The sequence below is a fragment of the Vanellus vanellus genome (assembly GCF_965231255.1).
Source record: "Vanellus vanellus genome assembly, chromosome: 2".
Taxonomy (NCBI): domain Eukaryota; kingdom Metazoa; phylum Chordata; class Aves; order Charadriiformes; family Charadriidae; genus Vanellus; species Vanellus vanellus.
Genome location: NC_138906.1, coordinates 166440682 through 166460360, shown reverse-complemented (window position 1 = coordinate 166460360; position 19679 = coordinate 166440682). Strand labels below are relative to the sequence as shown.

The window sequence follows — 19679 nt, the reverse complement described above, 5'->3', positions numbered from 1 at the left end:
GGATTGCATGTGGTGGGAAGACCCGAAATCGCAGCTAAAGTATTCTTCAAGTGATGGCCGGAGCATCTTGTGTTCCCTCTGGAGCGTTGCCCCACGCGTGACGGATGGGAGAGGCAGCCCCAGCACCGGTGGCCATCGCGGGCACCCTCGCGTCCCGTCAGGGTTGTGGACCGGCACCAAAGCAGGCGAGAGGGAAAAAAACCTCCAAAAGGGCCATTTTAGGCACTTCCCACGCCGTGCCTCAGCCTCTCTTCAAAGAAAAAAGGTGCACATAAAAGATAAAAAGGGATCGATCGTGTTACCGGGGCCTCCGGTGCGTTCTCGGTTTGCACAGCACTGGGAAGACTGTGCTCTTCTTTTTATCTGGCTGGCTGGCTCGCTGTCTCATCTTCCCTATTCCTCCCTCTTTCCTGGTCTCCCGAGTGCCTCCTGCTTGCAAATCTCCATGCCGACATCATGCCGGCATCTTTCCCCGCTGCCTAAATGCCACCAAACTCCTTAAATCTGACCAGGGCTATAGAATCAGGGGCTGTACGGCTCTTTACTGCCAGTTTACCTGGGGGCCAGCGGTTACCATGCACTAAAAGGGATGTGGAGGGAGACACATGAACTGGTTTGTCTTGCAGGTGGGTTTTGGTGGGCTGCCGAGATATCCCCATCAGTCTCCCTCTGCACCCGTGCAATTTTAATCCTCCTTCTTGCTGTTCGGAAAACGTCCCCTGCGGCAAAAGAAACAAGTCAAAAAAATAACCCTTGGAGGAAAAAAAAACATGATGTTCTCCCAGCAGACAGTGCTGGGTGCTGCTCCGTTCCCGGCGGCAGATATGCCATAGCTGCCGCTGCCTCCCTGTGGTGTCCGGCATGGCTTTTCCAGGACATCCCCATCCGCTCTTTCCAGCCCTGCACCTGGAGCAGGACATGCTGGTGGCCGCTTACGCCTCTGCCCCCAGACGCCAGCTCCTGCGGGGTGTTTTGTTTCCTTCGCTCGCCTCCCGGACCTTTCCTGTTTCCTTCGGCGCACATGCGGCCAGAGGAAATCTCGGCATGTTGGCTTTCCTCTGGCCAGGTCCCGGCTGTAGTCATGGGCTGGGGATGGCACCGTGGATCTCTGCATCCTGGGACCTCTCCTCCCTGGTGGTACTGCTGGTGGTGCTGGCGGTGGTTGAGGTTCTGGTATTGGTGGTGCTGCTGGTGCTGGTGCTTGTGGTGGCAGTGGTGGTGCTGCTGTTCGTGGTTGCGGTGGTGGCAGTTGTGCTGGTGCTGGTGGTCGCAGAGATGGTGCTGGTGGTGGCAGTGATGGTGCTCATGATGGCAGTGGTGGTGCTGGTGCTCGTGGTGGCAGTGGTGGTGCTGCTGGTTGTGGTTGCGGTGGTGGCAGTGATGGTGCTCATGGTGGCAGTGGTGGTGCTGCTGGTCGTGGTTGTGGTGGTGGCAGTGGTTCTGGTGCTGGTTGTGGCAGTGATGGTGCTCGTGATGGCAGTGGTGGTGCTGGTGCTCATGGTTGCAGTGGTGGCACTGGTGGTGGCAGTGGTGGTGCTGCTGGTTGTGGTTGAGGTGGTGGCAGTTATGGTGCTGGTGGTGGCAGTGGTGGTGCTGCTGGTGCTGGTGGCAGCGGTGGTGCTGCTGGTCATGGTTGCAGTGGTGGCAGTGGTGGTGCTGCTGGTCATGGTTGAGATGGTGGCAGTGCTGGTGCTGCTGGTGCTGGTGGTGGTAGGTCTCCTCCTGCGTGTGACCAAGCTCCATAGATCTGCCTCCTGTGGCCACACGTGGCAGTGGTAGATGTGTCAAAAACTCCTACATGGGAATAACCGGGACTGCTGAGAAACTGGCATGCAATTTTCAGGGTGATGGAAATGCCCATTGCGAAGTTGGGATTGGGAACAGGGAGAGAAGGACTTGGTCAGCCGTACGGGGAAAGGGCCAGTCGGTGTCTCGCTACGTGGGCTGAAACCAGGAGAGAGGTCGAGCAAATGTAGCACAGGTGGGTGTTTTGTTAGATTTTTCTGAAGGTGAACTTTGAACGAGAGATGTGCTCACTCGGGAGATAGCTATATTTATATACGGGTAAGATACATATTGTTTGGGTGAGTAAGACCCTTTGTTCCAAGTCCCGCTGATAAAGCCCACGTGGAACGACAATTTGGCTCTGCAAAGCTTCCTTTTCCGTTGCTCAGGGAGTTGCTGTGTTTAGGAAAACCTGACTTCACCAGCTGCATCCCGCTTAGCCCGAGTACCAGCAGCGCAGCCCGGGGGTCTGGCATCTGCTCACCGGTCCAGCCAAGCGCTTTCATTAACTGCAACGAGGAAACCCCGGTCTTAATTTTGCCTTGGGGTGCTGGGAGGAAGAGGAGCCCCGTCTCTGCTGTTGCAGGGTCCGTCCCTGGATGGTTGGGAGGCCAAAGTATGTGTGATGGAGCCACCAGAAATAATTAGGAGAGCCGTGTGATCCCCTCTGCTTTGGGGAGGTGATGGCTCAGTGGTCCCCACCCCCCAGAGCAGCATCCTCCATTGCTCTCTTACCACACCAGAGTCCGTTCACCCTGGATCCTCACCGGGCTCTTGGCTGCAAGACTTCTTGTGGAAGAACCAGAAACTTCCACAATCGTGGTGGAAAACATCCTTGTGGCTCACATGGTACGCGTGTCTTTTGGGTGCTTTGCAAGGAAGAACCCTGCTGTGTCACTTAAGTGCTCGTGGAAATTAAAAGGCAAATGTTGCCGGCGAAGATTTGAGATGAGCTTGCAGATGTTGGGGTGGCAGCGATGGGCACATTGCTGGGAGGTCATCCCCATCCCTCCCTGGCCTTGGGCACAGCAGGGGGATGATAGCAGCAGGGTACCCGGCTCCTCCAGTCGTCCACATGGGATTTCCTTAATTGGGCTTCACCCCGATGGGTTTGAGCCTGAAAGGCCAGCGCTGCACCACTGAGTATCCTCATCCAGGGCTTCCGTACTGTGTCCTCATGTGCTTCATCCAGATCCCCCATAACGCTCAAGCCAGAAGGATATTTATCCACTTGGCAGGATATTAATATGAGCCGAAATACCCTTTTCCACATTGTTCTGCCATGCTTAACATGGTGATCAGCATCGCAGCCTGTAGAGCTGGGGATGATTTGCGACTGAATATCCATTAGGGATTTATGGGCTTCAGGGCTGAATTGCCAGGATGTGCGATTGCCAAAATACTTGAAACGCTTCCACTGGAGAGGAGACCTTGTGGGAAAGGAGCACTCGCTGTTCTCGTACGCAGGCGGTTCCCACTGAACCTCCGTTCCTGGCAGCCGGCGCACCCAAGCCAATAAAAAATTATATGGTATCCAGAGCGCCGATGGAGCATGAACCGTGTGTTGGATGATGATGAGGAACAAGCTACTGCCGCGGGCACGCGATGGTGTCGGTGCTCGCAGCAGCTCCTGGTCCCACGGGGTTGCTCGGTGGGTGGGTTTGATCCCGTACTCGGTTAAACGCGGACACGGTTTGTATTAACACAACCCTGCAGCCGGTTAAAACGGGGTGTGAGGTTGTTTGGAAGGGGGGAAAGTGATTTTTTTGGCTGCTTTTCCTTGTGCGTTGCAAGCACCTCTCACGCCGGTGCATCGAGACCGAAGGGGCAGGAGACAAGTTGTGATTAAATGCGGGGGAAGCTGAAAGATCCAAGAGCAGAAGGCTTCTTAAAAGGAAAAGCAGAAGATCCTCAGGTCCTTTGCGTCAGAGAAATTGGGTTTGCAAGGGGGTGGTTTGGGGCAATACCTGCTTTTCAGCCCCTCTACCCTTTGAGCAGGCATCTGTGGCTGCCCATCCCTCCCGCCTCCCGCCCCTTGGGAGGGTTTTAACCCTTTTTTTTTTTTTTTGCCGTGAAGCAAACGGAGAAGGAAGGAAGAAGCTTGCTGAAGGGGTTGCCAGCAGGTTTTTCTTGGGAAACATTCACTCGCCGGGTTGCTGGCTCTTTTCATGCTCGTGCTGGCCTGCAGCTGGACCTGTAGGAGCCAAATCAGCAAAACCAGCCCAAAATTACCCTCCAGAAACACCATTTCTTACTCAGCCATGGTGAGCTCATGTCGGAGGGGAGCAGACCCCACAAGTGAAGTGATGAGTGGGAACATCACTGGAAAAGCACATTAAGCCCAGGGAGAGAGCAGGTTCCCGGTCCCATCTTGTGGGAACGTTGCGGGATTTGAGCAGACATCCCTTTGGGTCCAGCTGGGGAGGGTGGACCTGCCCCGGGGGAGGGTCAGCATCACCTTGGGGCTGAGGTGCTCTGAATCAGACCCAAAATGATGTTAGAAGACAGCTCTCACCTCGCTCCCATCCCTCCACTGAGCTTCCAGCCTCCATCAGCAGCCAAAATCTGATTTTCTCAGTGGGGACTGGAAAATTCCCCCTGGGTTGTCCCGCTCGTCCCTACAGCCCAGCCTGGATTTCAACTTTGCAGACCATCCTTGCAGGGCGGATTATTAGTTTTTCTTCAGCGTCCTCAAGAAAAAGAGAAAACCCAAGGCACCGTACCCGAAGGAGCCCATGGGTCGACACTGCTCAGCCGTGGGTCACCGTGACAAACCGCAGAGCTGGCTCCATCCGATCTCTTCCTGGCTTTAGGGTAGCGGTACCCAATTATTTTTGTGCGAGGAAAAAAAAAAAAAAAAAAGAAAAATGAGTCAGGAGTGATGTGATGTGGCTGACAAAAGGGTTCAGGGCAACTTGGAGAAGGGAAAGGGGACACATCAGGGTCTGTGGAGGAGCTGGGGAAGGCTCAGTGCCGAAATCCCTGTGAGTTTTGGCCCTTTCCCAGCTCTCAGCCCCCTCTAAGCTCCTTCCCAAAATCCTGGCTGTAAAACCACGGGTGTGGGGATGCGCTATGCACCGGGGCAGCGCCAGGGCTGCCAATAATAAATAATTAGTGCCCTTCCAGTAGGAAGGTCCAGGATTTCAGCAGCCAAGCCGGGCACGTTCAGGAGAGCGGCCCCGCTCCCCCCTGCCGCCTCACCTGGCTTTCCCCCCCCGTCCTCTTTGCTGTTTGATTTTTTCATATTTGATTTTTTTCGTTCCCGGGGGACCGCTGGCGAAGCAGGAGCCAGCGGGCGGGTTTGTAAACGATGCTCAGGCGTGGAGGAGCCCCGGCGACAGCGCTGTGATGAGCTGGTCGGTGCTCAGCCCACCTCCTTGCTCCCACCTTGTCTCGTTGCGTCGGGGTAAAACAACCCGGAGGGGAATTTTTTTTGGGTGCTGGGGCACGGGGAAGGGAGGCGAGGGGGTTCATGCTAGCCCAGCTCGAGTTACTTATGTGCTTATGGTCTATTTTGAGGCTCTGGCTACGCAGTTCTAAGCAGCTGCTGACCCAGGGAAGGGACCGGCTTCAAAACAAGAGTCCGGCGGGTAACGACCCAGGGAAGCGCCGGGTTTCCCTCGGCTCCGAGCAGGGCTGGCAGCACCCTCGCCTGCCCCTCCTGAGCCCAACCTCTCTTGGGCTTTGGCGTTTCCACAGTGGGAATTGATTTTCTTTCATAATTCTTCCCGTCGCCATCCTTAAAGGTAAAGATGCCCCAGGTTGCGGGGCCGGGGTACTTCATGGGGAGGGGATGCGCTGGCGGTGATGGGGATGCGGGTGAGCGAGCAAGGGGGGCACATCCATCACCAGCGTTGGCAAAACTGCTTGCCCACCACCCCCTCCTCTGCTCTCCCTCCCCTCTCCCCCCCCAAAAAAAGCTCATTTGCGGGCGGCTTAGTTGGCCTAAGAGCATTAGAGGTGCATTTGGTGGCCATTAGCCGTTCGAGCAGCGCCGGGAGCATGTGGCCGATTAGGGGCAGCAGCGGTTGGTTTCGGGCAGAGCGCCGCGTTCGGGGTGGAAATATTCGCTGTGCCGCCCCGTGCGTTTCGGGGACGCAAAGGTGAGGTCTGGGGGGGACGGGATGGGGGTCACTTCGTGTGGCTCAGGTGCTTAAATGTACCGGCTGGGCGCTGGTGTTGGGTGGTGTGAGAATAAGCTCTTTCCCTGTCATGTGCTTTTTTTCGGAGGAAAACTGAGTTGCTCCCCTGACTTTCCAGTACCATTTCGGCTTTTCATTTGATATTTCAGCTTTTTCTTTAGATACCGCCTCGCTTTCTAATCTATGGGTAAGATGAGCGTGGTCAGGGATGCTTTTATGGGATGCGGCGGGTGCTGGTACCTTTGGGGGTACCATGTGTCCCCCACGGCACCGGCCAGGGGCTTCCTTGGAGCCAGTCTGGGAAGGAGGACACCCTCACCGTCATGTTTCCTTTTCTTTCCCCTGCAGCCTCGCTCTCCGCTGGGATTTATGGAGGTGCTGAGGAGCAGCTCTGAGCCCCGCAGCCCCCAGAAGCCCGCCCCGTGAAGCAGCGCCCGGCCGCCTCGCCTCGTCTCATCCGGCATCCCGACCCTCCGACTCAACCATTCAAGGCTCCCGTGCATGGATCGCCCCAGCGAGGGACCGCTGCCGGACGCCGCCGACGCCGCCCCGTAGGCTCCCGGCCCCCCGTGCCGCCCCCAAGTACTCCACATACCCCGATGGGGTAACGTGACGGGGGTCACCCTCCCGCCACCGCCACAACCCCCCCATATGCAGAGGCCTTTCTAGAGCGCGGCACCGGAGGCGGCAGCCGCTCACCCGTCGCACACACGCCGAGGACGCCAACACTACAGCAAAGGGATTTTTTTTTTTAATTATTATTATTATTATTATTATTATCATTAATATTATTTTTTCCCGTCTGGCTTTTTCCCCCGGGGGGGCTTGCGGTGTGTCGAGGAAGCCGGCGCGCTCCCAGGAGCTGGGATTATTTGCACAACGTCTGTATATTGAGTTCTCGATCCTGTTCTATTTTTATTTTTTAAGCGCAGAGGGGTTGGTTTGTTTTGTTTTTTTCTTTGTTTTCCCCTCCACGCCACGCTTTTTTTGGGTTTTTCCCCCCTCCACCGCCGCCAACACCACCTCACCCTCCTCCCGTCCCACCATGGCTCGGATGAACCGCCCCGCGCCGGTGGAGGTCTGCTACAAAAACATGAGGTTCCTGATCACCCACAACCCCACCAACGCCACACTCAACACCTTCTTGGAGGTAAGGAGGGGAGGCTGGAAGTGGGAGACCGGCACCCAGTTGTGTGTTTTGGGGCTAAAAGCCAATGTTGAGGTGCAAAGGGGATCGATCAGTCCTGTGTAGGATGATGCAGCGGCACATCCCCTTTGGTACCATGGCCACTGGTGGTGTCACTGGGTGGTGGGTTCAATCATCATTGGCTTTTTGGGGTAGGATGTTTTGGAGAACCCCAAGCGTGGTGTTTGGGCATGGGAGATGGAGTAATTTCCCAATTCCTGTTGCATCCCTCGCCAGTTCCACCAGCACATCACGTCAAGGAGCTTTGCGTTGATGTATACGGGTGCACGCGATCTCCCAGCACCTCAATAAGGACTTTTCGTCCCAAATATCCCAGCATCTTTCCATTGCCTGGAATGCGTTGGGTGGTGCACAAGGAGCTGGAGGGCTTGGTGTTGCGTGAGCCGGTGACTGTGCCCATCCTGGGAGCGCTGCCTCCGGCGCTGGCAGCAGCCAGGAATTGGGTGGGAATTACTGGACGTGTGTCCACAGTCCGGGGCGAAAGGCTTTGACTTGCTCTTTTTATCAATGCCTGGGGGAAACACTGTGTCCTGCAGGTTCAGTTGAGCCGGCACAAGTGGCTTCTGCTTACGAGAAGTCATTTGGGGATGTTACCGCGTTCAGGGGAGGACCTGGGGCTGCACATAAGCCTGGCAGAGGGTTTTTGCCTTAGTCCTAAACCACCTTGAGGTCTGATGTGCAGGCACCAGAGGCATCCTCAGAGCTCAATGAAACCGTCCCAATGCACACCTGAAAAAACAAGTGTGAGTGCCACCGGCTCGGCGAGCTGCAGGAAGGTGGTTGAGGTTTGGGGACGGCCACCCCATACCCTGCATGCTGCACACAAGACGATGGGGACAGCAGCGGTGGGAAGGAAGGAAATTCCCCTTTCCTAACCGGCTGCTTAGATTTTTGGCTGAGCCGTCACCTGTGCATTTGCTGTGGTCTGGCGAGGGAAGGAAGGAGATGGATCATTCAAGGGGACGATCTCATGTGGGGGCCGGTACGCCGGCGCATAATCCGGGGGCAATCCTTGCGGCGGGCGATAAGCCCCGCTGGAAACAGCCCAAGTGAGGCACCCAAGCCTGCAGTGTGTTGGAACGATGATGGCATACGGCAACGAGGTCAAGAAGGAGCCCCTGCGCAATCTGGGAGATGCTTAGGGCGGTCGGCGGGGTGCGCTACCACCCCCCCCAGCAGCCTCCGTGCGTTCCTGCGGCGGGAGTTGCAACCTCGCTGGGCATGAATAATTTCTCCTTTGGGGGATTTGCGCCTGTGTCGGGGATGTTTCTTTGCCTGGGGTGTAAAGTCCCTGCTGGAGTGGCCGTTGGGGCTTAAAAATAAACGGCCTCGTTGGCACTTGGGACTCCAAAGAGCCGTGAAGGCTCTGTGTAAAAATCCTACCGTGGCCACGTGGCTTTGATCATAGAATCATAGAATCGTCTGGGTTGGAAGGGACCTTTAAGATCGTCGAGTCCAAACATCAACCTAACACTGCCAAAACCACCACTAAACCAATGTCCCTCAGCACCATGTCTACGTATCATTTAAATACCTCCAGGGATGGTCATTGATGCCCTGGGATTTCATGTTTCCCTGTGCTTCCCGGGCTGAATGGACCATGGAGAGGTTTTCTCAAGGGTCCAGAGATGGGGTGCGGCACTGTTTTTGGGTCTGTGTAGTTGTAGCAGGGCTCGGATGTGTTGGGATTAACCGGGGTGCAATTAGCAGGGTTTTTTCAGACCCCTCCTTCTCCTTCCCTCCCCAGGACCTGAAGAAGTACGGTGCCACCACGGTGGTGCGAGTGTGCGAAGTGACCTACGACAAGACCCCCCTGGAGAAGGACGGCATCACTGTCATGGTAGGTGAGCGGCAGGATGGGTGCCGGGGGAGGCTGCCCACCCCTCCCCTGCGCTTAAATACCCCCATCCCTCGCATCCGCTAAACACCCTGCGTTTTGCGTGGACCAAAGAGGCATCGCAACGTGCCCGAGAGCGGAGTTTGAAGCCCAACTTCATCCTCGGGGCCAGGCGGGCGAGCTCCCCGCTCCCCGGGCTGAGATGGGGCTGGTGCTTTAAAAAAAGAAAGCGCTGCCCACGCACCCGAAACTGTGACTCATACGGTTGAGCCGGCAGCTGCCTTCCCTGCCTGTCGCTCGGGCTTTAAAGCATCCAGGGGATGAGAGCGCCTGATCCCACGTGGAAGATGCGCATGGTTCCCGTTACCCCCAGAGTTATCTTCTCCGGGGAAAGCAGCGGGGGAAAGGGAGGGTGAGATTTTTGCTCTTCCAGCAGCTCTGGGGGATGAAAGGGAGCAGGCAGCAAGCAGGAGAAGGCAAGGAGGCAGAGCAGGCAGCTGCCTGGGCCGCGTCTTGGCTGATGTCAGGCGTGATCGCCCTGGCGGGGAGCTCAGCTCCAGCTGGAATGTGGGGGAAGTTCAGCTCGTTGTTTAGGAAAGGGTTTGGAAAGTGCCTGGTGTCTCCTGGGGTGGTCCTCTGTGTGTCGATCCTCTCGGCGTAGCTCTGTGTATAACGTATATCCCATAGAGAGAGAGACCTATATCCTAGATCCTCTGCGATATAAGTAGATATACATATAGATCCTATGTCTCTCGCTGGATACAGATCCTCCAGATGGAGATCTCTCTCGGTATAGATGCTATGTCTCTATAGGATATATCTTATAGAGGAAGATAGCTGTATCCTACACACGGAATCTGTATGTAGGGTATCATATGTGCTCACTTACATGCCAAATTCTGCCTTTCACCCTGTTTCTGGCTGGAGTCCTCCAGTCTGAGTTTCTCTATCTAGGATATACATACCTCTTTATGTGTCTTATATAGAGAGATATCTGTATCTGGGATGCATATGATATAGTGAGATATCAATGTCCTAGTTACAGAAACTACGTAAGATACTGTGTAGAAACTATATAGCTTCAATATAAAAGTTTCTATAACTATACAGAAACTATATAAGTTATACTTTATCTAGAGAGATGCCTATATCCTATGTATCTATGGATAGATATCTCTATATATACCCAGAGATATCTCTATATATACCCAGAGATATCTCTCTATATACCCATATCAAATATATCTGTGTATATAGACTATATCTATATATCCTATCCCTTTCTTTGGGGAATAGGCACAAGCTGGCCGAGGCCTGACTGGCGCCGTGTGCCGGGGTGCCGGCATCCCCAGCCGCCATGCCCACACGTACGGTGGTCCCACCCTGGAGGCTTTCCCTGGGTGTTTTGGACGCCTCCTCCGCTTTCGTCTCCTCTGTGTGCCGCGGGGGATCCCGAGCAATCTCTAAAGCTGATGGCAGTGAACGAGTTGTGCCGGACGTGGGTGTCCCATGCCGTGGACATCTGCTTGGCAGCTCTTCCAGCAGGTCGGAGGTGGGGCGGAAATCCTGCCGGAGAAGCGGCGCTTTAGGAAGGTTTATGGTGCAGGATGGATATACTGTATTGGATGCACCAATAGTGTTTAACATCTTCATCAGTGATGTAGATGGTGGGATTGAGTGCACCCTCAGCAGGTTTACAGACCACACCAAGCTGAGTCATGCAGTTGATACCCTAGAGGGACAGGCTGGAGAGGTGGGCCCATGCAAACCTCATGAAGTTCAAGCAGGCCAAATGCAAGGTCCTGCCTTGGGTCGGGGCAACCCCCGTATCAATGCAGGCTGGAGGATGAAGGGATTGAGAGCAGCCCTGAGGAGAAAGACTTGGGGGTACTGGTGGGTGAGAAATGGGACATGAGCCCCAGAAAGAGCTCGCAGCCCAAAAAGCCAGTTGTATCCTGGTTGCGTCCAAAGCAGTGTGGCCAGCAGGGCGAGGGAGGGGATTCTGCCCCTCTACTCCACTCTTGTGAGACCCCACCTGGAGTACTGCATCCAGCTCTGGGGCCCTCAACATAAGAAGGACATGGACCTGTTGGAGTGGGTCCAGAGGAGGACCACGAAGATGATCAGAGGGCTGGAGCACCTCTGCTGTGAGGACAGGCTGAGAGAGTTGGGGTTGTTCAGCCTGGAGAAGAGAAGGCTCCGGGGAGACCTTATAGCAGCCTTTCAATATAGAAAGGGGGCTGATGGGAAAGATGGAGAAAGACTTTTTACCAGGGCCTGTAGAGACAGGACAAGGGGCAACAGTTTCAAACTAAAAGAGGGTAGATTTAGATTGGACATAAGGAAGAAAATTTTTATGAGGAGGGTGGCAAGACACTGGCACAGGTTGCCCAGAGAAGTTGTGGATGCCCCGTCATTGGAAGTGTTCCAGGTCAGGTTGGGTGGGACTTTAAGCAACCTGGTGTAGTGCAAGATGTCCCTGCCCATGGCAGGGTGTTTGGACTAGGTGATATTTGAAGGTTCTGAGTCAGGGGTATATGATAGAGACAATAACCCATTGTGTACTGATTGACTAGTAGTGATTTATAACCTAAAAGACAGGCCTGATAAAAAACTAGACGAAGCAAGAAGTCTTGAGACGTTGCCAAGGACAGCTCCTGATAACGAATAAGAGTATGTCTTGAAAAGCGGTTGAAACCAACCCTGAAAGACACTTTATATACACATAATCTCCAGGTTGTATGTTATGTACAGGCCCATCCAAACCACTACTTCGAGTTCCAACCACATGCAACCCAATTTTACTGAGTTGTTTGCCTGTGTCATCCCCAGTGCGAGCCTGGTGACCTTCACTCATGGCTGAAGTAGTGCTTTCCGGGCACCATGGGGAGGAGATAGATGATCTTGCAGGACAGGCAGCAAGTTGTGCAGGGTGGGCTGGCTCAAGCGTTAGGATACCCTGAAGCCCAGCGTGCTCCTTTCCTAGCAAAGCCCAACTGAAATCACATTAGCTGTTCAAACACTGGAGTGAGGCTTAGCAGCTTCTTTCGCCATCTTACACCAAAGATGACTCCAGCACAGCAGCTTAGTGACTCACTGCTCTAAGATGAGGATTACGGCCCACCTGCCAGGGCTCACCATAGAATTGTTTTGGTTGGAAGAGACCTTTAAGATCATCAAGTCCAACTGTTAACCTAACACTGCCAAGTTACCACTAAATCATGGCCCTCAGTGCTACATCTACATGGTCTACACCATCCGCATCCCCTCCAAGTGATGCTCCCCTGCCCGTACCTCTCTCCCAGTACTGCGTAGCCAGTGGCTACACTTCTCCTGCCAAATCCATTTGGGGAGAGAAATACCCGTTTTGGGAGAGATGTGCGGCCTTGACTGGCTGCCAGTGCCCACGGGAGAGAACAGCCCTTCCCCAAAATGCTGCAGCAGTCACAAGCAAGGGTGGGGGGGACGCACTTTTCCCCCACACCAGAGCCCAGGACCAGGAGGTGCTTAATGCAGCACCTGTTTTATCCACTTTGTCACTGAGCTCCGATGTTGAGTTCCTGCAGCTTAAGGATGAAGCTCAGAAGAAGATGGGCTTTTGGTTTTTTTTTTGTCCTGTAAGAGCCTTTTCTAAAGGATTTTGTTTAAATGGTCCCTCCCTTCATCTTAGGGGATTCCCAGAGCATCCTTTCGGGACTCAGTGCGTTGCAGCAAGCTGAATTTTGACACTGCGTCAGGCCCTCAGGTTTCAGCCATCTCCAAGCCACCTTTGGTCAAACCTACAAAGTGGCTTTGCGCTCCCAAGCGCTGGGTTTAGACAGGAGCTGCTCAGGGAAAGGATGGGAACTGCAGCTCCCCGAAGCTCGGTACGGTCATCCAAATGGGGAGGAGGCAGGCGATGGCCACCCTGTTCCAGGCAGGAGAACATGGGGACCATGTTGCATGTCCCTGTAGGTGTTCCTGAAGGCTGAACCTGTCCATAGGAAATGGGAGGACCCCAGACTCGAATGGCTGCAAACCCTGAGCCGAAGTGGGTGGGGGAATTCCTGCATGCCGGACAGTGCCGCAAAACCTGCTTCATCCCTGCGGAGCTGCTCTGCGAGCCTGGTTCCTGGCACACACATCCACCTCCCCGCTGCTGAGGTCCCAAACATCATCGCCCCGAGCAGAAAGCAATCCCGCAAGTTTTTCCCCGGGGTCTGACCATGTTTCTCTCTCCCCCTGCCCCTTCCCCCCCCCATCCCACCTTGCAGGATTGGCCATTTGATGATGGAGCGCCTCCTCCCAGCAAGATAGTGGAAGATTGGCTCAACTTGTTGAAGACCAAGTTCTGTGAAGACCCCGGCTGCTGCGTGGCCGTGCACTGCGTGGCCGGTCTGGGGCGGTGAGTCAGAGCCCGGCACACCGGCTGCTCCACGCCTGCGCTCCTCCTTCCTCGCTCCCCCTTTTAGTTGGGTTTTGGCGTGCAATGAGACCTTAGCGGGAATAGGTGTTGATGTGGGGGGAGCTGCTGCCTGAGCTCCTCCTTGCAATATCCGTGGGCAAATCCTGGACGCTGTGGGGGGAACCTGGGATGATGGGTGCTCTCCTGCTACAAGCAGGAGCCGATGCTTTTTGAGAGCTGCTGTATTTTACTGCTCTCCCCGGCACGGGTCAGGTTTTGCATGTGTATTTACATCCAGTTTTCCAATAGATTTGCCTCCAAAGTCCTCGTGCTCGTTAGAAGAGCGGCAAAACAGCTGCCAGCCCCATCCTGGGGGTTTTACCCTCCAAATCAGCCGCTCCCTCGGGCAGCGCTTGCAGCCAAATGGCAAGAAATTACAAGCTAAAAGCCAGCACTGGCGACTGCCCGCAGTGACACCATTACAGCCCCGTGGTGTGTCCCCCCTGGCCCCAGGTCGGGATGTTCAGCCTCTGGGCTGCGTGGCTGGGGAGTGACCGCCACTGCCGTTGCCTTTCAGCGCTCCCGTCCTCGTCGCACTGGCCTTGATCGAGAGCGGGATGAAGTACGAAGACGCCATCCAGTTCATCCGACAGTAAGTCGAGCGGCGTTTCGGCATCGGGGGAGAAAACAGCTCTTCAAAACCATGGGGCTTTGAGCAACCTGGTCTGGTGGGAGGTGTCCCTGCCCGGGGCAGGGGGATTGGAACTAGATGGTCCTTTCCAACCTAAAGCGTTCTATGATTCTCCAAGGGGATGGAGACATCTGGCATGTCCCAGGGTTATTTTCAGGGCACCGGGGTTGCTTTTCTCTCCTTTTGGGGAGTTGGGGAAGAAAATGTGGGGGCTTCTGGCAGGCGCCCCGCTTTGGGCAGCCGCCCCACGTGTTTCTTCCCTGGCTCTCCGTGTCCAAGGACTCACAAGGAGGTTGCGTGAGAAAAGCTGTTGGGGTTGGTCTCCATCTCCATCCCCGAAGGATGCACGAGGCTGCAGCCTCCTAAATCCCTTCCTGCTCCAGGCAGGGGAGCACCCTGAGAGGAGTGGGTTTGGGGTGGGGTGGGGGGGTCTCTTCCTGCCATGCTACTGACTGTGCCGACCCTTTTCTGTCCCCGCAGGAAGCGCAGAGGAGCCATCAACAGCAAGCAGCTGACGTACTTGGAAAAATACCGACCAAAGCAAAGACTCCGATTTAAGGACCCTCATAACCACAAGAACAAATGCTGCATCATGTAACCTCAATGACCTCTTGCCAAAATCTGTGCACACAGACACCCGGGCACTCGCACGCATCCCACCCCCTCACCCCCCTGCCCAGCCCCGTGCACCCCATGCGCCGCCCCACTGCCAGGGCTGGGGTGGGGGGGGACACGGAGCACCGCCAACATGGTCCAGCACCCACAGCACCGTCGTCTTGCCAGACACCCGAAAAAGGCTGCTCTCTCCAGCTACGGCCCCGAGGAGGGATGGCAACGCTGCCCTTTGGCTCTTGGCGTTAGCAGGCAATGAGCTCACACGACGGTTCTTCATTGCCGTCCTCCTCCTCCTCCTCTTCCCTTTCCCCTCCCATTGCACTTAGAGGGATGGGTGGAGGGTGCTTGGTTTGGGGTGATGCAGGCAGGGCTGTGCCAGCTGAGAAGGGATGGGGAGCAGGAGGGCCGGAGCACCCCCAGATAAACCCTTTCCCACCTCTTCCCTATAAATAAGGGCTGCAGCAACGGGGATGGAGGTGGGGACAGTGCAGTGGCCTCGAGGCGGGGGAAGATGGTGATAGCAGGGAGAGGTGAAGGGGGCTTGTAGCTTGCTGCTGGCCCTGTGGCCACGGGAAGGGCTGAGCTAATTCTCCCCGGCACCATTCCCTTTCTCCTGGCTCCTCTCCCACTTCACCATCTCCCCGTTGCCTTGATGCCGGCTGGGATGCTGCCGATGGGGGCTCGTTGGGGGGCTCACTGCAGCGAAGGTGGGCACTGTGGTGGGGCTTTGCAGAGGGTGCAGGGGCAGCACTGGGTCCCCCAAAGTGTGGGGTACTCCTACTTATAGCTTCCAAATTCAATGCACAGGGTGGTGGGTTCTCTCCCATCGTGTCCCCATCACCAAGCTGTGGCGCAAACCCCAAATGTGGTTGTGATGCCCTGGGGACGCAACACGCATCTAGGGGCACATTCATGTCCTCCACTGCTGCGTTTGCTGGCCAAGGGGCTGGGCTGCAGCTTTCCGAGGGGATTTTGGGTGCTCCTGGAAAGAGCACGTCACCAAATTTTGCACCTGCCTTTCCCATATCTGTAACGCAGCACCTGGCACCCCAAAACCCTCAGCGTGTGCCCTGGTGGGGTGGACTCAGAGCTGCCCCTGAGTCGGGACATTAAACATCTCTCAACTTTCTGCCTTTGAATGCTTGCAGCAGCTGGAGCGGTGGTCATGTAGGGGATATGGGGGTGTTTTTTCTTTTGACGAGGATAAGAAATTTGCTAATTAAAGGAAAAAAAAACTTTAAAAAAAAAAAACAACTCTTTGTCTTCCGCATGTCCTCTGGCCTTTCTTTCTCCCATCGCTGCCCAGTGGAGCCCGAGAGGTGTCCCATGGTCCCCCCCAGACCGATCACTGGCACCGGGTCACAGCTGGCTGCCATCCACTGTCACCAGGGAACACATATGGTCCAAGGGATGCTCCAGGTATCCTTTGGGCTCGCTGCTGCTCACCCCCTCAGCTGCAGAGGATCGCAGTGGTTGGGGCAAGGAGGGCTGGTCATCCAGCATTTTGTGGTTGTAGGCTACCCAACTTGAGATGCCTTCATGCCCTGTGTTGGGTATCTCCAAAGGTTTGTGTGCCTTCCAAAACAGACTGTCCAGAGACATTTGCTTCAGAGGGTTGATCTCTTGGGATAAGCGGTGAGGAAGGCTGATAAGACACTTTTGGTGCCTGCAGAAGGGTAGAGGACAGCTTTGTGCCACCACACAGGCAGAGGAGGAGCTTGGAGTTGTTTCCAGCACACTCCTCTCGATGGGAGCCCGCCCCGCTGCATGGCAGGGATGGCCATCCCGTGGGACGGGCTGTGGTGCCGAGTGAGGTGAGGACCCTCCATGCATGGCCCCAGAGTTGTCATGCCGCACACCTCAGGCCTGTCCAAGCCTCCACATTGTGGGAGAGCGCTCGGTCCCTTGAGTTTCTCCTGCCCCATTCCGGGCTGTTGATTCCCTTGTCTCATGGGGAAGGTGGCAATGATCAAAGGGTCTGCATTGGTTGGGAAGGGTGAAAAATTGGGCTGATAAAAAGACATGATCCTGTATTACAGCAGTCCCGCTGGGTGGGTCACCATCCCCTTCCTGCCCATGTATGTTCCCTTGCTGCTAAAATAGGTGCTGCTTCATCCCCGGGGCAGTAGGAAATGGCTCAGCACTGCAACCGTGACAGCCTCAATCCTTTTTAACCGGAGACCTCGTGGTCCCATGTGCTCCCCAGTCACGACAGACTCTTGGGAAGAATTTAGTGGAAAGAAGCATTGGAAACCATTGCTTTGCAGGCTTGGAGATGTTTGTGCCCTGGCAAGAGGAGGAGAAATGTTTTCCTCAGCCATGCTCGTGGGAGCATCGCATGGCAGATTGCCCAGGGCAAGTGGTCCAGGGCTTTATCCATGATGCTTTTGAGCTGGGGTCGAGATGGGGACAGAGGTGCTTGAATTCATCTTCCTTTGGCCACGGGAACTCTTCGTCTCGTCCGTGCAGGGTTTGATGGTGGAAGTGCTCAGTGCTGAGCTCTGAGTACACTCAAATCTCAGCTTGGTGGGCTTGTCTGAGGGGAACACGGGGGCGGACAGGCTTTGCAGTGCTCCTTCACTTTATGTAGCGTCAACCTGACCACCTTACAAATAGAGAGCTTCTAGTGGAAGAGCAGTCCTTGACCTGGTACAATCCATGTGGCCAAATCCTGAGCGCCTCTGGCTGGCAGAGCAGTACCTTGATACTCTTCAGTTTTGTGACTCACTGCAAAAACACCCCAAAACTATGCCGCTTTAATTGTCCTCATGTTTTTTTCTTTTTTTAATGGATGTAACCCCCCCCTGTCCAGGAGCTTGCTGTCACCTCCCACTTGCTGCCCCATGGACAGGACACCTCAGCAGCCCAGGAGATGCTGTCCTTGCACAGAGGGCTTCAACGTGCTCCAAGGTTTCTCTGGGTTGGACTGCCAAACATTTGGGATTTTTTTGATATGGACTTGGGCTCCTACCTGTGAGGTACCAACTGCTAGATATTTCAGCCTAGAGAGGGTTACAGAAACATAACAGGCTGAGGAAGTTGAGGGGTCTTCCAACCAGGTTTTAGGTTAGAAATCACAAAGAGCCCAGTTCCCTCACAAAGATATTGGGACAGTTGGGGAAGAGGGAAAGTTGGAACTCAGTAGACACATAGCATCAGAGCAAGGCCTAAGCAGCCAAGGGCTCATCGTTTGGGCTGGTTTTGGGGTCTCTCCTTGTATGCTAATTCTCGTTTCACCTCAGATACCAAGATGTTGAAAGGAGAGCCTTAAAAATCTGATGTATTTGCTGATTCTGTTATTGCTGCACTTGTCTCCATCGGGTCTTGGCAGATGTCATAAGGAACAGGCACCCTCACTGCTTTGGTTACGAAGCAACCATCTTATCCTGCTCTTATCTGCAGCAGCAAAGGCACAAACTGGGTTTTATACCTCCTCATCCCATCTACCACCCTCACCCCTCCATGGAAACCTCTCATCTTTCCATAGTTTGCAGGGACAGGGCTCCAAACTGGGAGCAAGAGCTGTGGAGACCCAAGGAATGGCAAAGCAGAGATGCCCTAACCATCAAACCAAGAGCTTGTAGGCTTTGCCCAGGTATCTCATGGCTGAACATTGCATGGGGGAATAAATCTGAGCAGGAATTTGTAGTCATGTCCTCTCACTGATGGCACACGTGTGCCCTATTCCGCATTTTGGTTAAGAGGCTGGTGTGTCCTTTCTGTTCTCCATGTTTGCCCATCGGATGGAGCACATGGTGGGGGCAGTGGTGGGAAGGAAGGCAACACAGCTGTCCCAAATGGCCAGGTCTTTATTTCAGAAAGGTCCAATGTCACGTATTTAAAGACTTCACGTTTGTAAATTCGTATTACGAGTCTTGCAATAAGGCTGACACGATGGTGCTTGGGCTGAGAGCTTCGGATTAGGAAGTTTATGAGTAACAGATTTCCCGAGGAAGCAGAGAGTCTTGCTCTATCTACAATAGAACGACTCGTTTTCTTTTTTTCTTTTTTTTTTTCATTGGTTTTGTTTGTTTTTTATTAGTCCCAGTGGGAAAGCGCACAGGGAGATTCGTGACTTCCATGCAGTTTCCAGGGTCTTATATCTCATTTGCTTCCAGCGGGCTGGGTAGGTGCAGTTCGGCGGGTGGATTTGGATGGGATACTGTCTGGTGGGAGAAGAATGTGGCTGGTTTCTTTGTGCAGCAGGGGGTCCCGGGCCGGCTGCGGTCCCTCTCGCAGGCTCTAACAGACATTCCCGGGGAGGGGGTGGTTTCGCCGCGCTCGGCTTCCCTTTAGACCACGATCTCCCAATGAACTCTCGACTTCCCTGCTGTTTCTCTCTGTGCAACAAAGAACTGCATATTTTCCTTTTTAACTCCGTGGGCAATCGTAGTAGTATGTAGATTAAGCCCAGATGACTTTTTGACTTTTTTTTTTTTGTTTGTTTGGGTTGGTTTTTTATTTGGTCTGAGCCATAGCTAAATTATTATACCCAATGCTTTTTGTATCAGTCGGCATCACTTTGAATATGCAGATGAGGTATAGGATCTTGACACTTTATAACCTTTTTAAAAAGAAACTTGTCTGTTTACTTACGTCTTGTGTAAAAAGGAAAAAAAAAATGTATGCCTTTTAATAATCACTTTTTTTTTTTTTTGAGTTTTATGAAATTACAGTGGTTTCACTCCAACAGCGAAATAAAAAGCGTTCACTGTTTTGTACATCCCTGTGTGCTACTGTGCTGCTAATGGGGGGGGGGGGGGTATCAAGACCGGGGAGGCAAAGGCAGAGCTAAACTCTGGCCAAGGGACAGTGGAGAAGTGCATGGGGGGGGGGGGGGTCGAGGTCCTGCTGCCTCCCCTCGGCTGGAGACCTCATCCCACTCCTGTCCCATCCCAAATATGTCCCAGCTACATCCTCCACCCATTCCCTGGGTTATTTTTCACCTCTCATCCCATTCCCCTTTCCTGGAAGCTCCCGGGAGAGACAACAGAGGTGGCCGGGAAGGGGTTGGACCT

At 54.4% G+C, this 19679-nt stretch overlaps 1 protein-coding gene across 1 annotated transcript in view; it reads left to right on the top strand.

The window, feature by feature from the left end:
- The window catches only part of PTP4A3 (protein tyrosine phosphatase 4A3), a 47090-nt gene extending 30871 nt beyond the window's left edge, over positions 1 to 16219 (top strand). The window contains exons 2-6 of the mRNA XM_082479010.1: positions 6276 to 7077; positions 8882 to 8974; positions 13225 to 13355; positions 13933 to 14007; positions 14527 to 16219. Coding sequence (XP_082335136.1) covers positions 6973 to 7077; positions 8882 to 8974; positions 13225 to 13355; positions 13933 to 14007; positions 14527 to 14644 — 522 coding nt within the window. The 5' untranslated portion in view covers positions 6276 to 6972 and the 3' untranslated portion in view covers positions 14645 to 16219. The remainder of the gene's footprint in view (positions 1 to 6275; positions 7078 to 8881; positions 8975 to 13224; positions 13356 to 13932; positions 14008 to 14526) is intronic.
- Positions 16220 to 19679: the final 3460 nt, after the last annotated feature.